General features: G+C 41.4%; 1 protein-coding gene across 7 annotated transcripts in view; it reads left to right on the top strand.

Annotated features, from left to right (window-relative positions):
* LRRFIP2 (LRR binding FLII interacting protein 2) overlaps positions 1–27,549 on the top strand; it is a 68,986-nt gene that overhangs the window by 1,922 nt on the left and 39,515 nt on the right. For 4 of the 7 annotated variants that reach the window (XM_075271119.1, XM_075271117.1, XM_075271118.1 and 1 more), the window contains exons 2-3: positions 4,847–4,990; positions 19,509–19,595. In XM_075271119.1, coding sequence (XP_075127220.1) covers positions 4,901–4,990; positions 19,509–19,595 — 177 coding nt within the window. In that variant the 5' untranslated portion in view covers positions 4,847–4,900. Of the gene's footprint in view, positions 1–4,846; positions 4,991–19,508; positions 19,596–27,469; positions 27,521–27,549 lie in introns of all 7 variants that reach the window. The other 3 variants (XM_075271113.1, XM_075271115.1, XM_075271112.1) reach the window with 1 other exon arrangement.

Genomic DNA, 27,549 nt, shown 5'->3' with positions numbered 1-27,549 from the left:
CTTATTTTGTCCTCTTGTTTGTCGCTAACATATTATTAGGGTCTACTACCCATGCCCCACAGAGTGTGCTAACACATGATCTAATACCCTGGAGGTAATTGATTTACAGATATGGAACCTCAAGATTAATAGGCTGATTACCCTCTTGGAACTTAGAGAGCCTCATGTTGAGTATAACATACTCCCTAAGACCAAGGTGAATGGGCGAGTATGTTTCATAGATTCTCTAAGATAGATTAGTACTATTATTATTATTGTCATTTTTCTCAGTGAATGTAGATATGATTTTGGTGTTTCAGCAAATGGGTATTCTGGTTTCTGCAAATTGATAATTTTTATACTTATGAATTTCAAATGTTTTTTACAGAGAATATGTTATCAAAAAGAAACTTATTTTTTAAAGGGGAGTCTCTCACCAGGGTGAAACATATTAAACCAGCAACACGCTTACGCTAGGTTCAAACCTGTATTGCGGATTCCGTTTTTTGGGTCCACTTGGACCTGACAGTCACTACACTCGGCTAAGCCTGACCTAGTACTGTGCATGCTGGCACTCTGGCTTTATTGCATAGGCATGGGTGGCCAGCAGAAATCAAGAATAGGAGGTGCCGACTGCCTGTACAATAGAGCCAGAGTGCCGGCATGCGCAGTAAGTGAATTCCCGTGCCCAGAAGATCTGGAAAGGTAAGTATGATGGGGTGGGGAAGGGGGCTTTAGTATTGATGATTTTCCGGAAAAGGGGAAACGGAACATCATCAGAATATGTTCCTGTGGCGGTCATATGACCGCTCTGGCGATCTACGTAAATACAGATCTTTGGTAACCTAAGTAACTTAGAAGGTAGGTGGGGGGTAGTTTAGATTAGAGAGCTCAGTTTATCCCGGACAGCCCCTTTAATAATATGCTAACACTTCCTGTTCTGTTTTGGCAGTAAACCGGATTATAATGAAACATACCACTTATAGTATGCACTATTAACAATAGGTGATGGTCATGGGTTATCTATCCCTCCCTCCCTGCATGATGACCTCTGCCACTGCTCAAAAGTCAGATTTACTAATCCTGATCTAGACTGTGTAAACTTAGACTAGAGAGTCTAAAATTGTACCAGAATGTTTGCAGAGGCTGATGCTGGATGATAGACCGGGAATATCCTTAGACATTGTAGTCTAAATGTTATACGGCCTATTAGTTGTTGAACTTTGTAACAGAATTTTAGGTCAAAACTTCAGTTCTTGTATAATTGTTTCATTTTCATAAGTGTACTCCGTTCATGCTCCCTTGTCATCTAAGGGCAAAAAGTGTCTGTGTGTCATATTTGTCTCTATTTTATACTTATAAATGTGGTGCACAGCGTGAAGGTTTTTTGGTGCATTTAACATAGTGAATCTCTCCTAATGAGTCTAATGAACTCCAGTCCTCTGAGGATCCACAGACCCGTGTGACATCACATGACCAGGACAGAGTGGTTTCCACTGGAAGTAAACCATGAAGGTTGATTTGAGTAAATGCTACATCTTGAACTGAATCGATGAAGGAAATCTCTCATATAATTGTATAATTACCACATTCCAAAGAAAAACTATTATTTCCTATAAGCACAATAACCCTTTAATTGCAGAATCAGGCAACAGAACTGTTGGTATAATTAAAGCAGAAAGTCCACAGAGGAAAACTCCGCAGGCTTTTTGTGAAATACTCTAGCAAAATCTGCAATGCATTTCCGCTGTGTTTTTCTGCTTTGGCCCACTACGTGGGGCATTAGCCTTAACATAGAACTGAAGAAGGCACTTCTCATTAATGGTTTCTTTCAGATTCCCAAAGTTGTATGTCCACCTGTCTGGTGACAGATGCACTTCAGCAGGTTGTCATCCCCAATATAGTAATGTGACCCCATGACAACCATAGAAATGAAGCAGCATATTGCATTTTCTTACATAGCAGGAACAATCCAATGCAGTAAAGTAGTGTGAAAGCCATATGAAGTATTGTATCTACTTTACACATGTTAATAGCATTGTGTAATTCTTATTCTTTCTTCACATTCACAGCAATTTTGTCGTCGCAGTGTATGTTTACCTTTGGGTATTATTTCACACATTACTTATAGAATTAATTTCCATAATGCTTGTAAAAAAAAAGTGTTGGATTATGTATCTTTAGATTGAAACCTTCCTTTCCTAGGTCTCTAGAACTTAATCTGTAGAGACAGGAAACAAAATGTGCCGGAATTCTGATGTAATTTGTGCTAAAAAAAACCAAAACAACAACCCCTGTGTAACATGCTCGTATTGTAGTGCATTTTCTGGTGTAAACTAAGTCTACTGACAAACTGTGTAAAGTTAGACTAGACAGTGTAATAGGCGACAGATTATAGGAACTACTGAGAGTTCCAAAATAAAAAAAACAGGACTCGCACTCCTCACAAACACACTGGGTACACCATAATACGAAGTATGAAAGGCTTTATTGGAGATAACGCGTTTATTCCTGCCATCCCTATCGCTACTCGACGGAGTGTTCACAGTCCGTATCTTCAGTACCTGAGGGAGTCGAGCTTTATTCTTACCATCCCCAGCACTACTTGACCAAGTAGTCACAGTCCGTATCTCTAGTACCTGAGGGAGTCAGAGATTGCTGCGGATTTTCTAAGAGATATATCGGTCCCAGGAGCGCGGCCATTCTCTGATTTTCACCCTCACAAGTTCAGATATGTGAAACGGCATTAGACACTTTGACAAGTCTGGTGCAGTTTAAGACTGTCTAGTAAAGCTGGTCAATTAATCGAAAAATAACCAAAACTGGATATCAACCCAGATAATGACGTGATTTTATTCACATCAGATATTTCCGTATATCATTACAATATTCCTGAGGCTCCACCTGCACTTCTGTTTGGACTGAACACATCCAACTGGAAATGGATATACTGTGTGATCTCTTCAGACCCCATAGTATAATAAAGGCACGACTCCCTCTACTCTTCTGGTTTTCTGACTAACATCAGGGACCGCTGAGGCCCAATCACATGCAGTCGCAACGCTTGTGTCTATATGCCACGAATCTCACAACGTTTGCCTAACATATTTACTTTAAAAGGGGCGTGATCTAAATAATCACAAATTTAATTTGGCTCCTAATTGCCTTAGATCTACGGTGGAGTCTACATTTTCAGTGTCTAAACCTGAGACCGTGTTAGTAAATCTACCACATAGAAGCTACAAACTGTCTCTGTTTTATGGAAGCCAAGAGCAAAGGAAAGGACAGAATAGACTCATATTCTGCTTTGTTTTGCAACTGCATTATATGAAGCTGTCTTGTAAACATCACTTACTACAACTGCTGTTGTGGTTACCCTGGGGGTGTCAGTGGAATAAAGGAATCTGTATATTGTGAAAAGGAAAGATGTGCTAGCACTGTCATGCCCTTGTTACATTATGTGATATCATTGAACGGGAGCTGATCTGTAGTAACCCAGACAGATCTACTTCACCCTCACATTTCTAGAGCCACAGCTGATCAGTAAGGGTGCTGGATAGGTCATTAATATTACAAGTCCAGAAAACCCCATTAGACTACATGTTTTGTTTTTTTATTTAAATAAAGCTATGCCCAAGTATGGTGCAACTGTTCTGTACCTAAACTTCTTTCCCAACCGTTCCAGTCCTTGCCTAGGAGCACTGGAGAGATGACAGTAACTGGCTGTTATCTGCCTTTTGATGACACTTGTAGCTTCCCCCCTTTTTTTAAAGAGACGCACAAGTGTCTAAAACTTTTACTTAGTATTCATTAGAGTATAATTTGATAACTGCAGTTGTGAATGTTACAGGGGCTGCCCAGAACTTCACTATTATAAGCCTTTGCTTAATAGTAGATAGTAACAGTGCTCAATGTTAGAAATACTTACTGTATGTATTAGAGAATTGCTGTAAAGGTAGTTTGATAAAAATGTGGCACATCCTGAGATATTATGAGGTTTTCTCAGTAGATATCTAGTATCTTCTTACTCTAGCTTCTTAAGACGGCGTGCTGTCTCCATTTGTCTGCCTGTTTTTACCTCCACATTTTAATTAGAGCTGTGGTTTTCCTTTCTTTGTGCAATTGAGAAAACAAATTGGAAACCTTAAATCTGTTCTGTGTGTAACAACCATTCAGCAAAATGAAACAAAAAATAAAATGTTTTGTGCACAATTGAAAGATCCTACAGAAAAATAATCCTACAAAATGGCAGTAATCTCCTATGGAATATACCAACCCTTCACATATAACCCTATACATATGTCCCATAAACATATAAACACAGTTGTACAAAATTCATTATATTTATTAGTAAAATGCAAAAAAGCCAAAAATTTCATCAACAAAAAAACCCAAAAAACTTAAGGCCTCATGCGCGCAATTGCGAGCAAAAGTACAGACACATGATGCTTTCACTGTCAGAAAAGCAAAGACTGCAATAGTGTTAATCCGTCCACCATATGCAAAATCGGTTGTGCACTGTACTGGTGGGAGACTGGTGCACAGAATGATTCTCCAGTGTTAACCTCTCCCACTGTTGTCTGATACCCAAGGCACTGTACCCTTCTTCATCCAGTGGGTTTCATCATATCTTATGAAAATCTTATGCTTTTGTATTGAAGCCTGCTGTGCCCAGATACCAGTGCTATGAAGTATAAGGTTCACCTCATAGTACGGAAGCACAGTTGTCTTTCTCTAGTGGCATTTCTTTATATAACAGTTTTCATATGTTCGGCGCCTTGAGAAAAGTATCTTAGAATAGACTGTTCCATGTATCTATAAGACTAAACATATTGTATGTGTAATTTCAGTATTTTGTTTCTTGCAGACTGGAAGCTGTAAATTTGGCTCAAAGAATTGGAAAATCTGAATAGGATTAAAAATGGGGACTCCTGGATCTGGAAGGAAACGTACCCAAATGAAAGACAGATTCTCTGCAGAAGATGAAGCCCTAAGTCACATAGCAAGAGAGGTGGGACTTACTTGACAGTTACACAGCAAAAATAGGAACTGAATGATAAAAGGACTTGGAATGAGCTTGGGGCACTTGGTCTGATGTTTCAGCTTTTTAGATTGGGAAGCAGAGTCTGACAGCATTGAAACTGCTTTCATCTCAGTCATGTTGGTGTTTCATGCAGTTAGACAGTGACAATATATTTACCTGTGTGTGTGCGTTCAAGTTTTAACTGTTCCAACAGGAATCTCTTTCCACTTAGACTGAGAATTGTAAGGCCCCACACACACCCCGTGTGCTTCTGATGTGGGCCGAGTTTGCAGTGGAATATACTCGTATGACACCCTAAGTAACATCCGAGTGCATTTGATTATGCATTCATGAGGGCTTCTGATCTATTCCATTCCGATGGCACAGATGACTATAGAGCAGGTTCTATTCTTTATGTAATTGGAACAGAATGGATTGCAAGTCCAGCATAGACATGAATGCTGGAGTGTCATCCGAGAGCATTCCCCTGCAGACTCAGCCCCACATCAGATGGACACATGTGGCCTAAGTCTTTAGGTTGTATGTTCACTTTTGGCTATGAAGAAGGATCATATCCAGCATGATGCATGTGTTCATTCCTGGAAACATGAAGCACAGGCATTTTCTATGACTGTTCTTATGGGTTCCATTCAGTTCTATTTCAGTGAACCAATGCTTTTTTTTAAAGATTTTAAACAACTGCATTCTATAAACATGTGTCTCTACAGAGCATCTTCTAAGGTGTCAATACACCGCTGGAAGAGGTGTTTAGCAGCAACTGTCTGCCTTCTTCCAGTTCAACACACGTGCGCGGCTTAGCTGGGCTGAGTTTGCATGTTTGTGGAGGAGTTAGACAAGATAGCTATCAATTTACACCTATCTAAAGTGTGTGGCTAGCTTTACAGAGTTCACAACTCCCCTAAAATACAATGGAAAAAGACAACCCCTTTTATTGTAGTTCTTAAAAATCTGCTAATCTCTGTCTGCTTTAAAGGAATATGTGCTGTTAATCCAAGTTCTGCATTTATACCTTGTGCGCTGTGCTGTGCTTTGTAGGTTGGTGACTATTCCACATGTAATACTGCCATTTCTAATAGTTTCCATGCAGTGAAACATTATGCCCTAACTGCTGTATATTTTAGCTGTATGACAGCAGAAATGCCTTGTACATTCTTTCCCCCTCCTCCACTCTCCACTGCTTACAGCCTTGTGAAGGGCTTTTTTATTTGAGGATTTTACTTGAATGGTGAACTGTTAGCAAAGTGTGTATACCATTATGATGCCTTCTTTCTCATTAATGTAAATGATAATACAACACCTTGGAAAATCCCTGAAAATAATAGTTGAAAAAATAGTTGCTTTTTTTTTTTCTTGCATACAATATGACAATTCAGATTTCTATAGAAGCGGTGCTGGAGTCATGTCTTACACATACTACTTTCGAATCCAGAAAAAAGGTCCCAGCACTCACTAAAGGGCTGCTTTTAATGTGAACCTGAATTTTCCCTGTTAGTGGTTTTATATTGCTGACATGGTGTGTGTCTGAGCTTGTGGCGCCCAGTAGAGCGGTATAGCTAGACCTTTTCAGTCAAGGTGACTCTGTATTAGCTGCAGCAAGTTGCAGTTCTCTCTGAGTATCCCCTATGTGCCCTGTATGTAACATTATACATTTTTGTTTGCTTTATGCACTTACCCATGCCCCACTCTTGTGTGTTTTTGGAGCTAGTGCTGGACTGAAGGAGGAGAGGCAGACCATGAGGGTTGCAGGGTTGATTGAGGAGATGTAGCCATGTTCTTGCCTTGCTTCAGGTAGTGGTCGAATGGAGGAGAGGGGGGGACGTGAGGATTGTATGGCTGCTTTGGCCCAGTAGTGGTTGTATATGCTTGTAGAATTATTGTGCTGGCAGAGGTATCTGTGGCTGTTGGCAGCAACTGCTCTTGTCTGAAGGTATGAACTCTGCAAAGCCTTGGAGACATTGGAGGTACACAATAGTTAAGGTATGTCTAGTGATCTCCACAGTCAAGGTGATTGCTGTGATGGGTCAGCGGTTCCCATGGCTTTGTGTGGGGAGCACATGGTGGATGGACCTGAGCTATATCAAAGATTACTGCAGTCACATTGATCAGGAATTCTGCTTGGTAAGGTGACTTGTATGCTGCCCAGCAATCGCATTGATACAAATCTACTGACTGCACAAACTCTTGATGTTGATAGTAGGTGCGCTGTTCAGTAATGGGCTATCTCTTGCATTATTAATATTATATTCATTTTGATTCTAAATGTGGCGAATTAAATGCATAAGGTCTATAGGGTGAGTTGTTGTTATTATTCAAGGGACATTGTAGGACATTATTGCTTTGTATAGGTACTATGCCGAATTTGGCTTATCTCTAAGAACTGTATAACCAAAAAAAAATATACTGGAACTTCTCATTTTTATTGCCATCTCTCCACTTGTACAGTTAGACAGTAATGATCATACTTCAGAGGACCACCATGTCTTCTCTTAGGTTCTGAATGCTGAGCTCCAAGACTGACATATTATAATATTCAATAAAATACAAAAGGTCGTCACTCACCACCTACATTATTGTGGACTGCAAGCATAAAACAGGCATCGTGTGCTTCCACTGACTGATGACATGATAACATTAGTGCAGGCACGTCCAAAGTCCAGCCCAAGGGCCAAATGCGGCCCATGTTCAAATTTCCATTGACCTGCCAGCGCTTTTGCCTTTAAGGGGCGCTAACTGGATCCCCACTGCTTTTCTTAATAGGGGGTCTGATGTGTGGTGCACAGAGCCCATTGCTGGATGAAGAAGGAAGAAGATTTGGGGAGCATTAAGTGAATGCAGCATGGTTCTCCCTGGTTTTGCCAATCCAGTTGATAAAAATGGATCCATAGAACCGGGAAGAAGTGACACTACTGACCCTTTTCTGATACTGGTACAGCTTGTAGGCCACATTGAGCCTGTGGCCTACAAGCTAAGTACCAATAATTAGCTATAAGCTCTCTGGCATTTCTGGCTTCTTCTTGCTCCAGGCGTACATGCTTTCACAACAGTCTACCTCCAACAAGGAGACAGATCCAGATCGGGGAGCATAAAGTTAAGTAATGACCTAACACTGCTTTGGGGGGACCAGTGAAGGGACCACTGTATGGCCCATACAGTGCCCCTTCACTATTCCACCCACCATGCAGTAGCCCATTCACTACTCCCCCACCTCCCATACATTTTCACCTCACCAAATCTGACTCTCTTGGCAAAAAGTTTGGACACCCCTATGTTAAAGTGTGTTTTTAAAAAGTATCACCTGGACAACAGTACCAACAAACCACACCCACTATCAAGGTAGTCACTGTTGCCTTGGCAGCCAGGTAATGCTAAAACAAACAATAGGTGGAACAATCTTTATTAGACTAAATGCAATTTGAGCAAGGCACAAAAATAACCCCATACAAGACGGACTTAACATTCTATGCTCATAACCTCCCAAATCAATTTAAAAAATTAAAAATAAGACTAGTTATCTGTCTGAGCGATAAATAGTATCTCCTAAAATGTGTTGATATTAGAATAATAAACCCCATACTATCATACTATAATTCCTTTTGTTAAGACCTGAGGCCTCTGTTTTTAATATGTAGTTCGCCTCTTGGCGCAAGAAAATTTTATGTTGCTCTCCCTCTGCAGAGTTGGCAATGACAATTTCAGTGCCAGCAAATCTTATTACTTCTATGTTTTCGTTTTCTCTGTGCACGCTGTTATTAATGTCCATTGTACTCATCCTTCTAAAGGTGGGCATTAATTGTACAATGCAGATGGAGTACTCTCTATCTGGTTATTTGTCTGCATTTAATCTCGTGTTAAAAAAAACAAAACATGACAGACCCCTCATTCTTAGGATCTGTGAGGGTCTCAATGGTCACATGGTTGGAGGATAAATACTTTGTGGTATAACACCTTTAATGAAGTTAAATTATTGGAAATCTGTAGGGCCTGATTTTATTATTATTATTATTTATTATTTTTTTATTAATAATAATAATACAATAATACAAATCAGAGGTTACATGAACAGACAATATGACAGAAAATTAACTTATCACACAACATATCGCACATAGGTGTGAGGGCCCTGCTCACCACAGCTTAGAAATCTATGAGGAAATATGGCAACACGAGGTAAGAGGGCTTATTTGGTACAATGATCCAGCCATCTTTTAATAAATATGCAGATAAGTGCAGGGTAACCTCTAAATGGAGGTGTCAGGTTATGAAGAATAGAGTAGAACAGAAAGGATAGCTTAGGATAAAAAAAAAAAAAAAAAAAAAAAAAGCTTAGTGTGAGGAGGTGTAGAACAATTTAATCAAACTGCCTAACCAGATGTGATTTTAGGGCATGCTTGAAGCTGCTTGAGTTGTGTGTTAATGTGTCTGGGGTAGAGCAATCCAGAGCACCAATGCAGCTCGAGGAAAGTCTTTTAGACGGGAGTGGGATGTTCAGATAACAGAGGATACAAGTCTGGGGTCATTGGCAGAATGGAGAAGTTGGTTAATGTAGTAGATTGTAACAAGGGAGGAGATTTAGGGAGGTGCAGCGCTACGGATGGATTTATGGGTGAGTGTGATAATTTTATGTTGTATTCTGTGGCGGATGATCAATCAGTGAAGAGAATGACATAAGGTGGATGCATCTATGTACTGTGTTGACAGTAAGAAGAGTCTGGGGGCTGCATTCAGGACAAGATTGTAGAGGAGAGAGTTTAGTAGGAGGATTCTCAAATAGAAGAGATTAGCAATAGTCAAGACTAAGCCAAAAGTGAACAGTTTTATGGCATAGAGTGAGCAGAATGGTTGGTTATTTAATGTGGGAAGGACAAAAGAAAGTGTTATTGATTTTGGAAAATAGAGAAATAAGATTATTCCAGTGATCATTGATGGTAAAGAAGTGGAAAGTGTGGACTATTACAAGTATCTGGGGTCCATTAAGGTCAGAAGTTAGAAGGGAGTCTAAAGGTTCAAAGAATTCATCATAAATAAATGATCCATTTGCTCTCCTTCAATGTTTATAATAGCATATTGACTGTTTTATGAGTCGTGGAAGACAATAAAATGGAGAAATAAAGCTGATCAGGTAACTTTTGATTCTTTCACTGATATAGTGGGGGGGGGGAAAGACTCTGTCTAGGTGTAAAGGGGATGTCCAGGATCAGAAATTTTAATTCAGGCAGCATGGGAGGGTTCTAAAATAAATATACATTTTACCTACCTGCATCCTCCCCTACGTTCCTGTACTGGGTTGGCCTTCACGTCTGCTTCTGTCTTTGTATATAGTGCAAATACAGCAGTGATGTTACATCAAGTGGACTGCTGTAGTAAATCGCTGTTTTCAGCAGTATACAGCTCAGACCAGTCATAGATTGCAGTGGTCCTCTTGATGTAACGTCATTACTGCAGCCGCTCCGGCAGTGATGTGCCGGCCCAGTGCCGCAACAGAGGGGAGAATATGGCAGCGCATATTTACCGTATATACTCGAGTATAAGCCGAGTTTTTCAGCACAGTTTTTGTGCGCACTCAGTTCTGGGGTCAATATGTTATACTGTTTGAAGGGCCACTGGGGGGGGGAACAGATTAATGTGTGATGGGCCTCTAGGGGTGGGTTTATGTATGATGGGCTACTGGTGGAACAGTACATTATATGGGGCCACTGCTGGGGGAGTGGCAAGTCAGAAGGGTAATTCTCAAACTCATGGCTGAGAAATGGAAAGGTCTTTGTAAATAGGCAGATGATGTCAATGTGGATTAGCAGATGGCCTTGCTATCAGTGGACAGTTGAGCCTGCTGCGTCTTTGCTAAATTGTGAAACTCGGAAGTTGTTGTCCTATATATAGTATTCAATGCTTAGTGATCAGCTGTTCTGCTCCGTATGAAGATCCCAGAGTCCATGGCAGTGAACAGGTGTGGTCTTCAGATGTACAGTGAGGATGCTGTTGTCTGAATCTGTCCTTTAGATTTATTGTGTCTCACTATACCCCATAGGAAGGCCGTTGCACATATTAGAGTGGTGATTCCAAACCGTGGTGGGTGCCGCGACAGTCCGGTGGGGAAATAACTGCACATCCCCATTTAACTAATTGGCAGTCTTAGTATGCTGATGTAGTTAAATAGAATAATGCATTAAGAAGGCTTCAGTTTTCTGTTCTATTACTCAGGGATCAGCTAGTGATGCCTGCTGCATTGATCTGCAGATAAAATGCAGGAAGACCTCAGAGCTCCAGGGGAACAAGGATGGGTGTTTTTTTTTTTTTATTCCTATAGCATGACTACAGTGTGGGGCACTAGGGAACATTATTACCTGCCCTGGGGACCACTGGGGGACATTATTGTTTCCCTGGGGCCATTAGGGAGCATTTACAGCATGTTGGGTCACTGGGGAGCTTGGCGATGATAAAAGGTGAATTTGTATGTGATGGGTGGAAAATTAGAGTAGTTTTGACGGTGCATTCACATAGTGCAGCTGTGATTCAGTTTCAATTGCATCAAAACTGCAACGGAAAAATGTATGTGGTTTTGATTATGTAGTTTTTGGGGAGGTTTTCTAAATTAACATGTGAAACAAATTAAGGCCCAGTTCACATCTCCATTGGGTATTCTGTTCAGGGAGTCTGCTTGGGGAGCCCCCAAATGGAATACCGAGCGCATTAAAAAGCGGTTAGCTAAGAAACCACATGGACCCCATAGACTATAATGGGTCTGTGTGTGTTCCATGCAGTGTCCGCACAAATTTTTCTTGAAGACAAAAGTGCTGCTTGCAGTACTTTTCTCTCCGCAGGATTCCCCCCCGAACACAGGTACACCAGGCCTTATGTTCCAGCTGTAATTTGAAAACCTGTGCCCAAAAAAACACCACATCAAAACAGTTTTTTTGTTTTGTTTTTTGTCTTCTGGTAAAAATTATTTGGTAGTGGTGCCCCAAGTCTAAAAACGCTGAGAAAATCTGCATTAGAATAAAGCTAATTGTTTTTTTTTTTTGTTTGTTTGTTTTTTTTGCATGCCCAACAAGAATAAAGTTTAAATACCACAAAAACGGGATGCAAAAGGAACCTTTTTGCTTCTGTTCAGTTTGGGGGGGGGGGGAGGGTTTGATCCTTTTTTTTGTTTTAATTAGACATTGATATCTATGTAAACGGATGACCATCTGTTTGCATCCGTTTTTTACATCTGCTAAGTGGTTGTAAATAATGTGATCTGAATTGAGCCTAAGTGGAGTCCAGCAGGTGCTGCTGCTATGTGTTGTATATCGGATACCACATGGCTACTATTTTGAATGCCACAGAACAGATGGTCATGGTCACCTCTGTCTACACATCCAGTGTTATGGTGGGACATAACATTTGTGGACATGTTAGTTTTACCTGTAATGTTTATATTTTTATTTTTTTCTTAAATGTAGATTGAGCCCCATATAGGGATCACTATGTACTTTTTTTTTTTAAGTATGTCTTTGTAGAATGGGAGGAAATCCACACAAACACTGGGAGAACATACAAACTCCTTGCAGATGTTGTTCCTGGCGGGATTCGAATCCAGGACTCCAGAGCTGCAAGGCTGCAGTACTAACCACTGAGCCACCGTGTTGCCCCTACCTGCAATGTTTAGTGATGAGACTGCCATGTCCCTACTGATCCCAGGATGAGTATAGAAAGTAGATGTGTTTACACTCAATGTAAAACTACATGCATATTGATTAATTGGCTATTCATTTCTGTTGATAAAATAAATTCTTGTTATGGCTCCAAAGTGTTTTTCAAGATTTTCTTACCAACTACAGAAAATACACACACACAGCATAAAGCCGTTTGCACATGACCATGTGGTAACCAGCGTACGTGAATGAATGGCACAGGGGACACATGGATGTCACCCTTGTGCTGCCTGTGCTTCCGCAGCCCCTTTCATTTAATGAATTGGAGCCGTAGAAGCAGCGGGGATACAAAATTGTTCAGGAATATTCACGGTCATGTGTATGAGCCCATAGAAATGAATGGGTCAGTGTGTTATCCGGAAAAACCCAGATAGCACACTGACCAGATATACGGTCATCTGGAAGAGGGCCAAATCTGCTCTATACATCTTTATGGGGTTGGTTCTGCAGCACATGGATGGGACTTTTACGCATCCCATTCATGGCACTACTTGTTCAATGGTGGGGGTCTGACCTAGACACGCAGACGATTGCGCAGTAGCCGTCAGGGTGCCGTATACTTAGGGATAACCTCATGACTTATAACTTTGATGGAGGGCTCCAACATATCCCATTGTATAGGTCCTTTTTTCCATATTTTCCACTGTAAAAATAAAGTAGAATGCATGGTAAATGTTTATTTTTTTACTGTTCCTTCGTGTCTGGTCTAATTCACTATTCCTTACTTTTGTATAGTGTACCAATATATGCAGGGCCAACGGAGGAAAAAAAAGTGAATAGGCACACATAACATACACTGAAATTCTCTTGGTATAGCTAAATACACATCAGTAATGGGAACAGAACCTAACACATGTATATTACTCTGAACTATGTAGATATTTTAAATAGGTACCTGGCTAATAATTGATGGAAACAATTCAGAGGCAGATTATGTGTAAGGTGTAGCAGCTGGGCCATATGAAATATGCATACGTTGTATCAAAGTCCTTAACTTATGGTAGTTACTGGTGTAAAGCGATTGGCCACGCCTAGGTTATTTTTCTGAATGTGCTGCAAACAGCACATCAAGTGACTTGTATAATGGACTGACATTATCTGCCCTGATGAAATTTCATGTGATGTGACCCATATATCAGTAGCCACCATTGAATGACATTGACGTGGCACTGCACCTTATCATGAACAGTTCTACATAGTCCAGTCATATTAATGTGAGCACCGCCTACTTTTGACTTCAACGTTAAATAACCAATCACAGAAGGCACGTGTCATCAGCCATCTGGGTGCACTCGTCATTGTGGAAGGCATGATGGATCAACACAAGTATGCATCTATCCTTGCGGACCATGCTCACTCCTACATGCAAAATGTTTTTCCTCAGGATGATGGCATCTACCAGCAGGACAATGCGACGTATCATAAAGCTCGCAGTGTACGTGCGTGGTTCGAGGAGCACCAGGATGAGAGTACCATACTCCCTTGGCCAGCAAATTCCCCGGACTTGAATCAAGAATCTGTGGGACCACCTCGATCGGGTTGTTCATGCCATGGATGCTCAACCATGTAACCTAGCGCAGCTGGACATGGCACTGGAGTCGGCATGGCTCAATATCCCAGTGAACATCATCACAACATCCCCTCTCTTCCTGCACGTCTCGCAGCGGTCCGCTCTGCCAAAGGTGGTTATTCTGGATTTTAACAGGTGGTCACATTAATGTGTCTGGACTGTGTATATAGTCAAGACTGCTAATAGATGAGTTAGGGCTTGAGACCCTTCATCAGTGGCCATGTTGGAACAACAGTATTGCAAAGTCTGTTAGGTAGATTATAATTTAATCACGTAAAAGGAGGGGATCGATGCGGATGCTGTCAGATCATTATACAAGTAGTCTGTTTGCTGCATGTTCTGAAAAATAAAGCATGAATGACTAATCTTTTTAATATTAGGTCTAGAATATCAAAATACTAACTTTAAGAGTAGCTTAAAGAGGACCTTTCACCGATTTGGGCACAGGCAGTTCTATATACTGCTGGAAAGCTGACAGTGCGCTGAGTTCAGCGCACTGTCGGCTTTCCCGATCTGTGCCTTGGGTAAAGCGCTATCAGTCCCAGTACTGTAGCGCTTTACAGTCAGAAGGGCGTTTCTGACACTTAGCCAGGGACGCCCTTCTGCCCAGCAGCGCCTATCACGCTGTACAGTGTGAGCGGGGAGGAACGCCCCCTCCCTCTGCTCACACAGCTCGTCCATAGACGAGTATTATCAGGAGAGGGAGGGGACGTTCCTCCCCCCTCCACAGTACAGCGCAATAGGCGCTGCTGGGCAGAAGGGCGTCCCTGGCTAAGTGTCAGAAACGCCCTTCTGACTGTAAAGCGCTACAGTACTGGGACTGATAGCGCTTTACCCAAGGCACAGATCGGGAAAGCCGACAGTGCGCTGAACTCAGCGCACTGTCAGCTTTCCAGCAGTATATAGAACTGCCTGTGCCCAAATCGGTGAAAGGTCCTCTTTAAGTTCTTGATGTCCAGAATTTGAGGAGGATACGGAGCTTGGTCTACATCTTAATGTCTTTATTATTAATTAAAATTGATATCTATGAATTATGGCAACCATGTGAGAATGGATCTGCTTCAGAATAGCCTTTCATTGTAGTGCTCATGTCAGCGCTGCTCTGCTGTAGACCACAACTTCATGTTGATGGTTTCGCCTTAGGATAAGCCATCAATATAAGATCGGTGGGAGCCTGACATCAGAGGTCGCACTACATTTTTTTTTCCCGGAAAAAAAAATACTCCTTGCAATATTTTGGATGAGTATTTTTATTAAGAGGAGTACGACATTCGCAGTAATGTCAAGAAATAATATACACACATAAATAATGCTAAGAGGTCACTATTTATACCGGAAGCTATTACTGTAACTGTCCTCCATACAGAAATAATGACTAGATATGGGATGGAGGCCATGGTAGCACAGTCATACAGTCCTTGGCTTCCGCATACAGGGGACATCTCAGCTGCATATGGCTATCACTGTCTGACCATTCACCCTTAGTTGGCACACATACTGGTTCACGACAGTGAAAATTTTTATTTATATTTAAATATGGTAGTCTCACAGCGGTATTAAATTCACTTTAAGTGAATGGGCTACTCACATGACTTTTTTTTCTAATTTTACCCATTTTCACCTCGGTCATATGAATATAGGGTTAGTGATAAAGTACAGTCAGTCAGACTATGGCACAATCCAATATAGTGTATCTGTATCTTTCACCTAGATCAAGTTTAATGAACAGGTCACAGAGGAAGGGGAATCAATTATTAATACATGGAAGTTGTAGAGAACCTTTCACCACCTCTACCAACTTCAGTTTTTAGCATGTGTTAATAGGACTGCTCCAATGATTCTAGTGCAGTAGCCCGCACTGTTCCTGGGGTTAGTTTTGGTGTCTCATTTGCTATTGAAGCTCTGTAATGCCAGGTGGGCCGTGTCAGGCAGGTGTGTGTGATTCAGAGCTCCAATCAGAGGTCAACCGTGTAAGAGCTCAGAATCGCACTCCTTGCCTGACACCGCTCACCTGACAGTATAGAGACTAGCATATCAGGCACCAAAACTAATAGCACTTATTGCTCAGGAATGATGTGTGTGTGGGTGGGGGGGGGGGGGGGCTACAGAAAAAAATTCCATCTGTGCCATAATCAGTGCAGCAGCACCTATTAAAAGATACACAGTGCTGGTTTTGGTGTAGGTGATGAAAAGTTTTCTATAAGAAGATGATTTATTTCTAAAAATGCAAGGCTATAGAGCCACAGATGCTGTAATTCCTTAAAGGGACTCTATCAGCAAAATCATGCTGATAGAGCCCCAAATATGCGTGATTCAGGCACCGTAAAAGTTATATTAAACTACCCCCCCCCCCCCTCCCCGTTTTAAAATAAAACCCTAAAAAAGAATGTTATCTACTTACGGATCGTGCACGCTAGGTGGGCATTCAGGGTGCGCCGTCGTCTTCATCCCCGCCTCTTCTTCCTCCGATGTCCTCCGGTCCCGTCCTCCTCCGGTGCTCGCGAGCAGACACTGATATAAAAAAATGGCCTGGGCGCATGCGCGGTAGCCATAGTAGAAGCTGCATGCTACTGCGCATGCGCCCAGGCCATTTTTTTTAATATCAGTGTCCGCTCGCGAGCAGTCCCATTGAAGTGAATGGGGAGTGCCGGCGTGTACGCTCCGGCATGAGCAGAGCTTGCCGTACACGCCGGCACTTCCCATTCACTTCAATGGGACTGCTCGGAGTGAAAGCAGCATCCCATTCATTTCTATGGGGAGCGCTCGTATGCCGGCTCCCATAGAGATGAATGGAGCTGCTTTAGACGCCGCTTATTCTGAATGTGTTTTACGTTCAGAATAAGCTAGCGTTTACTCAGTGTGAATGCACCCTAACATGACATGCGTCAGCTCCTTCCCTTGTTAGACACTCACAACCCCAGGCTGGGAGCAGAGCTGTACATGCTGGTGGTAAATAACTTAAACAGCATCTGTTAGCCTGTTCCTCACAAATGGCAGAGAACAGGTTAACTGATGCTATAATCCATTAAAGTCAGTGTAAATATCAGCTTGCGGCTGCAGTAGCTTCCACAGGTCCTTTCTTCTTCTCGGCCTGGAGATTCCAGGTGTATCTTTGGCTCCTGGCTGTGCGACCACTGTCATGTATGGCGACCTCTGCCTGACACCCTCAACGATTAGCTGATATCTGCACAGTATATGGCTCTGTACACTGTGTAGAGGCCATGCTGAGCTATTGCTTCTCACCTTCCTTTCAAATGGATGGAGAGAGAAATGAGCATCTGTGGCCACCTCTCCAGTCACAGTGGGTTGGCGGTCCATATGTCTTGAGATGAATGTGGATCTCACCTCCAGAACCTTCACCTATTGGGCATTTATGGTATAGCCTGGGATGGGAATACTCCTTTAAGAATCGCTGAGTTATGTGAAAGTTATAATTTCCACCATATGTTTTTTGTTCAATGACTGAGGAAGAAGCCGCATAATGTTTGATTGAACGCGCTAGAACTAGGGAATTGCCATGTAGACGTGTGTGAATGCTTGTAACAGTCTTGTGAAAGTATAATGCAGTTTTCTATTTTTGGATAAGATGATGCAGCCACAGAAAATGAAGCTTGCTCTCTTGTATTTGTTTTGTCTGACAAAGCCATGGAAACACATGATGTTTCTGCTCAAGCGGGTGCTTACTCCTTCTGTAACTATTACATGCAGAATGTGTGACGTATCGCTAGCACTATGTCAGTCATGTACACAGACCTCAGAACTTCATGTGCCTAGTCTTAACATTGTTAAAGAAGGTTTATGATGCTAAAGTAGTGGTGCTCTATCCTTGGGATAGGTCAGAAATATCAGCTTGTGGGAGTCTGATACCGTACACTCCCATCAGGGCAGTCTTTTGAAGAGACCTCAGATAGGCATCAGTCTTTTAGTCCTGAAAAACCCTTTTACATTTGCAGTAAGGTCACTTCTTGTGGGTGCTAAACAGGATCAGTCCAGTGAAAAACCCACAGACCAGAATCCTGCTAGTTTGTCAGGAGAATGCATGCTGCTGTCCTGTCTACACTGTATATTATCACTGTGCTCCTAGTGGAAACTGAGCTGATTTCTATAATGACTGAAGGGATTTCTAATGTTGTCACCTTTGGTCCAATGATTTCCACAGACAGATTTATGACTTGAAGAACATGCTCTGATTAAAAGGGGTTGTCTAATCGGAAACAACCCTTTAAAAGAAATCTCATCTGGCGAGGGGTTACTTGCTTTGCATGACCTACTTTGTCAGTAGCGTTCATAAATCAGTATTAAGACCTGACCTGTCCTTAAAATAGATCCTCAATATTTTATTGGTGGGATTCTGGCATCTCGGACCCTCCCAATCAAGTACTTGACAAAGCCTTAGCGTTAGGTTGTGCACTGCGGCCTCTTCACAGAATACCAACCATAGCACCATACACATCATAGGGGCTGAGCATGATACTGAAGCTCAGCCCTATTCACTTGAATGGTACTGAGATGTGACTGAAGAACATGATGTCATCAGCACAGGAAAGATCTGCAGCACTTCTCACTGATATGGGATACCAGGTATCAGATACCCACCGATCACTTATTAATGACCTTATCCTATGTCCCAATAAACTCCTTTAATGTGAACAATTTTGGTAGTATTGAAGGGGTTGTCCAGGATCTGAAAGCTTTTTACAACCAGGCCCTATCCCGATTATATGCTAAGGCCATTGTTGGCCATATACCAAGTATACGATCCGAAGTAACCACGCTCCTATACAAGTGAATGGGAGCAGGACTGTAGTTCCAAACAGTGCAGTGGTGGTGCCTGAAAGTGAAACCCCGCTCCCAATCACTTGAATAGGAGCAGGGCTGCTTCTGGCTGTATACTTAGTATATGGCCTTCAGGGACCGATGATCAGGGTAGGGTCTGGGAGTTGGACCCTGACCAACCTGAGACTGATACCTGTACTATCCTGAGTTTCTTTTATATGTTGTGTTTGGTTTTCATCCTGCAGAATGAAGTTCATGAAAAGCTAGGGTGAGTTTCTTAGGCCTGCCATCAACTAGAGGTTGTCTTCTATTTGATGGTAGGATGGGGAACCATCAAGAAGAGGATGGAAGGCACAGATATATTAAGAAATATGAAGTAAAAGCAAATGGCAATCTTATATAATGATACAATCAAAACTGGTGTTAATGCTTGTTTTCCTTCTATCAGGCAGAGGCAAGGCTGGCAGCAAAGAGAGCAGCTCGGGCAGAAGCAAGAGATATCCGCATGCGAGAACTGGAGCGACAGCAGAAAGAGGTAAATCCGAGGTTGACTTTCCTCTGTACAACTGCTCTTAGTGCTTTGAATTGCTTGGCATACTTTTACATTTCTTACCTTCCCTAGACTCAAGAGGAAAAAAAATGTGTTTTTTTTTTCCTAGACATCCCCTTTAAATCTGACTGCAGTAGCTGATTTAATAACTAATTCTATTTTTCCCATAATAATGATGGCCAATATGATGGGATCCATAGGACCTCAATGTAAATCAAATTATTTGATCCATCATGAAAATCTGCCAAACCCAGTTATCTGTTTCTGTGAGACTTGTCAGATAGTGAAACTTTATTCTATACTTTATACATTTCTACTGCTCCAGGGTCCAGTGGCAGCATACTTTACTACTTTTTTGTATTGCACATGGTGATCTTAGGTTTGTGTGCTGTTACTTGACCATGGAAACCCATTACCTTATGTTCCTGACGCACATTCCAAGTGGCAGTTTGGAATTCTGTAGAGAATTGATGTAATAGAAGATATTGTTCTCTGTGAGTGCCTACCAGATATGGCGGAGCTGCTGTTACTACCAGATGCGGGAGATGAGTGATATTACCAACTGAGCTGCTACCAGCGTTTGCCCATGGAAATAGTATGGCTGTGTGACTCATTAACCTTGATTATAATCAATGAACAATTATTTTAGGTATCTCACCTCTTTACATGCTACAGCCCCATTTAGAAGCCAATGAATTTTAGTTTGGGTTACTCACATATCAGCAATTCTGATTGGCTAAAGTTCATTTAGTGACATATCCATTAGCTAATGGCAGTATGAGACAGGATGGCATGGAGACAAAATAATTCAAGTCATTGATGGCAGTAAGTTCACAAGGATTAATGGAGCTGACTTGTGATCTTGATTATTTTTCCATGACTTGCCCAGCCCCCTACCATGTAGTATATGACCCTAGTGTTGCAAGCCATTAATGCTACTGTAAGTATAGTAGCAGTTGTTCATATGTGTTTACTTATATTGGTATCCCCTTGACTATGAATCCATTTAACATCTATTGTTCGTAGGGGTTTCCAGAGCAGGGTCCTTTGGTTTTTCCACCATAAAGGAACCATCTGAATGAGGGTAAATGGCTGATCACTAGAACTCTCTCCAGTGACTGTCTTCATGACTGAGGAGCTTCTTTCCAACACATGCAACATCCCTGTTGTCTTGTGCTTAAACTGGCTTACCAGAAGTGGCAGGGATACATTTCTGAAGAGTTGCTGAATTTCTGATTATGTTTATAGCAACAGATTTCATAGGTCATGGCTATAAATGTCACCTCTGGCTGTGGATATTTTATGTATGTGCATATGGCCAGTGCTCTTCAGCTGAATTAAGCTGTGTCTTACTGTCTAACAACTTGCTGAACTGGAATATCATGCAGTCACTGCCATTTTCCCTGCCTTTTAAAATGTTGTTTAATGCTTTGTGGATCATGCTTTTTGGTTGCATGGTATATTGTGTATGTTGGTTTGGAAGAAACACTATATATTTCTACCCTCAAAAAGTGTAGTTTGAGGTAGATGGTATAGGACATTGAGGTTAAGGGCCGCAGTGACCAAGGTGTTAAGCAAGTAACAACTAGGAACGTTTTCTTCAAACATGCCTTTCAAAGCAAAACACACCCGATGTACTTATCACATAATAAATGGTAAGTCGCAAAATAAGTGTAGCCCGTATGAAGCTTTGTCCACAATATATTACATCACAGATGGCACACCACATTCCTTGTAGCACACACTATTTTTTATCATGCAAAATGTACAAAAGAAGATAAATTCTGCCGCCTTGCATGACCTTTATTTATATATTTTATGACCATTGTTTAAATAAAGATCCGTGTTTTTATTCTACATGTAAGGCTCGGTTCACATCTGTGTATGGGCCATTCCTTTCCCCTCTCTGCATGAAAAATGTGGAGAGAAAAGTGCTGCAAAGCCGGGGTCCGCGGATTTCCTAAGATAACCGCTTTTTTATGCTGATAAGGTTTTCATTTGGGGGAGGAAGAGTCACCAAGCGGACTCCCTGAATGGAAACTCATGCGCAGATGTGAACCTGGCCTGAGTTGGTCCACAAAGACTCAAAACCAAAAACACCAGGCTATTTCAAAAGATGGCATCAAAAACACATCTAATCCAATGCATTACCAATCCCAAAGCTTGTTTATTAGAGTCATAAGGTCATGCATTTCAGGGTATTCGTAAAAACCCCTTCATCAGATAAACTACATGCAAAAGACTTCTACAAACACCAGTTAAAGTCTATCTTAGACCTCAAGTAAACAAGCTTTGGGATTGTTACCATTTGTTTTTGATGCCATATTTAGGAATTTGCACATCCTGTTTTGTTTTTTTTATTGTTAGCTTTTTTTTTCTTTGGAGCCTTGTAGGCCCAACTTACATCCATATAAATACAGCCTTGGATATCTCAAGAGCAGTTACCAATGGGTGCTGCGATCCCATCATCTACTTAATTTAGTGTGAAGGTGAGCATCCTACCTCAAGGGTTCATAGGGTTTTGGGGTCACCTTTATAAATGCTTGAAGGTTCCACACAGGGAGCGCACTCGCTAGGTTCACACTAGCGCCATATTCACAGGGACACCCTAACTATGGAAAACTGGAGTATTAAAACAACAGCTACATGGACAGTGGTTGATCCCATTGACTATAATTGAGTTCGCTGTTTTAACACTGAGCGCGATGGAGAAAAAAATTCCTTACAGGACTTTTCTCTTCTGATATTTGGTGATTCTGCAATGGAGTTTCCAAGGTTACTGATGTAAACTCTCCCTCCCTATCTCGGTTGTTCCACACATTGTAAAGATTTTGTACAGACTTGTATTTTTATTATAGATTTTGTGTAGTATTTTTGGTGTCTTGTTGCAGGAGAGTGGCATATTAAATGAGTTATCGACCTTATAAAACCTAATGGCCTAACTTCAAGATGGACCATTGTTTTTTTTATGAGGTCCAAGGAAGCATTCTCTGTTTATTTAGCTCAGCTGTTTGCATGTATACAGTACACTATGCTGCGCACTGGACAGTTTTCCGCTTGAAACAGCAAAAAATTGCGGTTAGCAAACTTTATAGTTTTATTTTGCAATTTGTAGATAAGATGCTAATTTGTCCTCTTAATAACGGATACTTAAACGCAATACGGTTGGCTCTGTTCACTGTATGGTTCTGGTGTTTCATCATATTAACTGTTTGGTGGAGGTGCTAGGTGTCGGACCCCCAGCTATGTTATATTGATGACTAGCCTCTGCCAGCAACTTGGTCTGCGTGTTATTTGCGTCGATGATCCGCCTATATTCAGCAAATTGCTGCCGTTGATAGTTTGCCTGCTCTGGCGTTTCGGCATCTCTCAAGTTGGCTTGCTGCTGAAATTGTTCCTTATGCCGTGCCTGTGATTATTCCGGCATCTCAGCAATTCGCTGGGACACCATATAATGAGTGTGTTGTTGGTGTCGATGATCCCCCTCAGCTCCGCTTGAGGAGATGTCAGTGACTTCTGGATACCTTCATAGCTCTCGTTGTGTTAGAATTTTAATACAATAAATAGATTTTCTTTTTCCCCGGCATGTTTAAAATTGGCAAACTGCCAATTTGGATTAAAGGTGATTTCCCATTCAGTATGTCAGCATGTTGCCTGGAGCAGATCAGATAATATGCAAATGCATATACACAATAGACTGAAGGTTAGCTGTGTGTTTACATAGAGAGATAACAGATTTGGCTGAAGGTTAGCTGTGTGTTTACATAGAGAGATAACAGATCTGGCTGAGATAAGCTGCTGCCAAGAGCAGTTTAATATTGTATGTGAACATAAATTCATAACAGTCGTGAAGCCATGTCATTTACTGGGATAAAAAATATCCTATGTGTTAATCGAGGTTACAATCTATCTATGTGCCAAACTTCATCAAAATATTAGTAGGATAGGAAGGATAGGATAATATTAGTAGGAAGGACAATTATAATATTAGTAGGATAGGATAGGATCTATCATAATGACAGGTTATCAATAACTAATGGCCAGGACAAACTGTTAAAAATGTCAAACGTGGATTGCAACAAGGCAGTAATATTCATCACATTGCTTTAAAGGGGGTCTATCATCAAAATTATGCCCTATGAGCCACACATACGCCTGAATATCCTTTAAAAAGACTATTCAGGCACAGCTAATCGTATTTTAAAAGCCCCCCTTATTTTAAACTAATACCCTAAAAACGAATATTCAAATCATACTTACCGTTCACGGTGGGCGGTTCATGCACTGGTGGTCATCATCTTTCAGTCACGCCTTCCTCTGGTCTCTTCTTCCAGCGACGTCCTCCTGGGCTCTTTCTTCCACACTCTGGCGCCATTTTTTTCAATGGAAGTTCTCGAGCGTACTGCGCATGCTCAGTTCCCCTTAGAACTATGCAGTACAGTTGCGAACCTCCATTGACAAAAATGGCGCTGGAGCATGCACAGTAGCACTCAGGAGGGAGCATTACTGCACACGCGCGGGATTTCAACACAACCCACCGGAAGAAGAGAAGATTAAGGCATGGAAGAAAGAGCCCAAGGAGGACGTCGCTGGAAGAAGACACCAGAGTAATGCGTGACCAAAAGATGACGTATAGCCTTTTTAAAGGCTATTCAGGCATATGTGTGGCTCATAGGGGATAGTTTTGATGATAGAGCTCCTTTAACAGGATGATGTATTGTGATAGTATTTCGCTGTGTTTCAATATTCAGGTCATAATAAGCAGACAAAGTGACTATGTTAGGTTTGATTTGTATGTGACGCTCCCTGTCTCTGAAATTTAAATGTTTGCTGTCTTTCTCCAGTTTATTTCAATGAGTCTCCACCTATGTGTTGTAGAGGAATCGCTCATGACTCAGGAATGTGTCATAATCTGAGCCACATTACATGAGCAGTGACCTGTATGTTTCATTTGACACTTTCCTAAGACTCACTACATGCTCTTGCAGAATCCAGCTGTTGTAATGTAATTTTGTTTCTCCAGTAGAGGATTATCTTATAAACACAGGTATCTTTGCTCTTAGATCATGCAGTCAGTCTGAATATTCCTGTTTCACCATCTGGTATTCGGTACAGATTAACAACAATAATAACGGCCCTGCTCTGCACGGTGTCAGAACATTAGCTTGCTAAGCTTTCATCATTTTCCCTCTGGCATCGGCAGCACCTTGGGGCTTTAGCTTGGTTGGGCTGGAATCAGGCATGCAAACTTTAGGTGGTTTTTAATGTATTTCTCAATCAAGGTGTGAATTCAGAAGGAATTATGGAATGTAAAGGATTGACTTCTCCCTGCTGGATCTACTTCTGACTTTGTATTTAAAAAAAATAATAAAAAATAGCCATCTCAGACTACAACAAAAACTGCATGGTTTCAGCCTAAGCATGGTGTTAAAGGGAGTCTACAACCACAAAAATCTCTTCTAAACCAGGCTCTAAATAGGTTGTTGTAGACTGTTTGTGACATTCAATGCATCTGTTTCCTGTGTCAAAATGCAATCTTGCTGCTGAGTAATTCCATATGCAGATTAACTGTTTGGTGCACTCTAGGTGAGGCCACATTTGCTGAAGTACTCATTTGCTTTTGTGCTCACTGCCCAGTGTTGCTTCCAAAACGGCAAATGTAAACATTGCGCATTAACAGAAGTCGGGTATGTTTAACTGCTTCTTGACATTCGCCGTTTGCCAGATGTTTAAAGATGGTGGACGCTTGGGACCCAGGAACCCGCCATAGTTGTCGGGTGTCTGCTGTTTTATGCATCAGACACCCGGCGCTAATGCCCGTGATCAGAGCCCGCACTGATTGCGGACATTAACCCCTTTGACCAAGGTGCCATTTTCCCGGGGATCGCCGACACCCGGAGCAAGTTCTGGGGCCTGCTTCCCATTTCCAAGTCAGCCGGGATCCTTGTGAAGGCTCCTAGGCCTGTCATTCTATACTTTCTATTGCAGGCTGCTCTATGTAGCCTGCAGTAGAACTGCCGGATTATTGTAATGCATTGCATTAGTGACCAAACCCCCTGGGGTTCAAGAATAAATGCAAAAAAAATAAGTAAAATAAAATAAAAAAAAAAAAAAATCTATTAAAAAATACAAATTCCCCACCTTAGGAATCCCTGTGCCCAGTCTACAAATCTATAAAAATATTTTTCCTGTACGGTAAACACTGTAGCGGGAAAAAATGTCAAAAGTGCCAAGCCACCATTTTTTCACTGATTTGCTTTTTACACCCGACCCTGCAAAAAAGATATCCTATGCATCCTCGTAGACGGAAGTAAAAAAGTAAGTTACGGGAGTCACAATATGGTGAGTTTTAGAAAAAAAAATTTGCACCATTTTAGGTTTTTGTTAAGGGGTTAAAATGTAAATAAAACCATATAAGGGTGCATTCACACTGAGTAAACGCTAGCTTATTCTGAACGTAAAACACGTTCAGAATAAGCGGCGTCTAAAGCAGCTCCATTCATTTCTATGGGAGCGGGGATACGAGCGCTCCCCATAGAAATGAATGGGCTGCTTCTTTCACTCCGTGCAGTCCCATTGAAGTGAATGGGGAGTGCCGGCGTGTACGCTCCGGCATGAGCAGAGCTTGCCGTATACGCCGGCACTCCCCATTCACTTCAATGGGACTGCTCGGAGTGAAAGAAGCAGCCCATTCATTTCTATGGGGAGCGCTCGTATCCCCGCTCCCATAGAAATGAATGGAGCTGCTTTAGACGCCGCTTATTCTGAACGTGTTTTACGTTCAGAATAAGCTAGCGTTTACTCAGTGTGAATGCACCCTTAATCTGTAGGAAAGTTTCACAAATGCACTTTTTCTTCACATCCACCCCATTCTGAATTTTTTTTTCCAGCTTCCCAGTACATTGTACACAATAATTAATGGCGGCATCATGAAGAACAATTTGTCCTGCAAACATTAAGACCTCATATGGCTCGGAAAGCGGAAAAATATTATGGTGCTTTGCAAAGGGGTGGGGGTGGGGAGTCAAAAACAAAAAATGAAAATCGAAAAATGCCCGCTGTGGGAAGGGGTTAATATGTCACTTAGGGCCCCTAGAAAATCATCTAAGCAGTTTAGAGGCAGAGGTACACATGCACTGTACGCAGTGAAAAGAATCGAAGAAGGAGAGGAAAGAATAAATAAGTGCAGGAAGCAAAAAAAAAAAAAAAATTACAAAATGTATTAATGAATGTATTAAGACTGGCTTTTGACTATTCTAGATTAGAAGGGATACTTTGTGTAAATGCTGTGACTTGATGATTCTGCGGTTGTATACGGTGATGCAAAACAAAACTATCTAGGACTTTGTACATGTTGATTTTTTTTCTATTAAATAAGATGAGATGTGTGATCTATTTCCTTCGTGATCTGAAGCTGCAGTCGAACAAATGGTTAAATTGCTGCTCAGTACGCATTATTGAAGCGTGTAAAGAAATGCTTGATCTGCTTTTGCTGTAACTCCTATGGAAATGAATGGAGAAAAGGGTGGGATCTGCATCTATGTGTAATTTATGAAATGATATGCTATAAAATATGCATGCAAACTTAAAGGAGTTCTATCAGCAATATTATGCTGTCTGAGCCCCACATATGTGTGAACAGCCATTAAAAGGCCATTCAGGCTCTGCTAAAATAAGAGTAGCGGTGTCTGAATAGCCTTTTAAAGGCTTTTCACGCATATGTGGGGCTCATACAGCATAGTATTGCTGATAAAGCCCCTTTAACCTTAACGTAGCATTACAGTGAGTAAAATATAATCCTTTTTTTTTTTTTGTCTGTATGTGATTTAATCTGAATTTCAAGTATTACCTTTTTCTAGCTCAACCATCGATATCATGATAGAAAATGGGGACAGATTCAGAAATGGATGGTAGGACGATAATGCTGGTTTTGTGCGAT

The sequence above is a fragment of the Leptodactylus fuscus genome, chromosome 4 (assembly GCF_031893055.1).
Source record: "Leptodactylus fuscus isolate aLepFus1 chromosome 4, aLepFus1.hap2, whole genome shotgun sequence".
NCBI classification, from domain to species: Eukaryota; Metazoa; Chordata; class Amphibia; order Anura; family Leptodactylidae; genus Leptodactylus; species Leptodactylus fuscus.
This window is presented reverse-complemented; position numbering and strand designations above follow the sequence as displayed.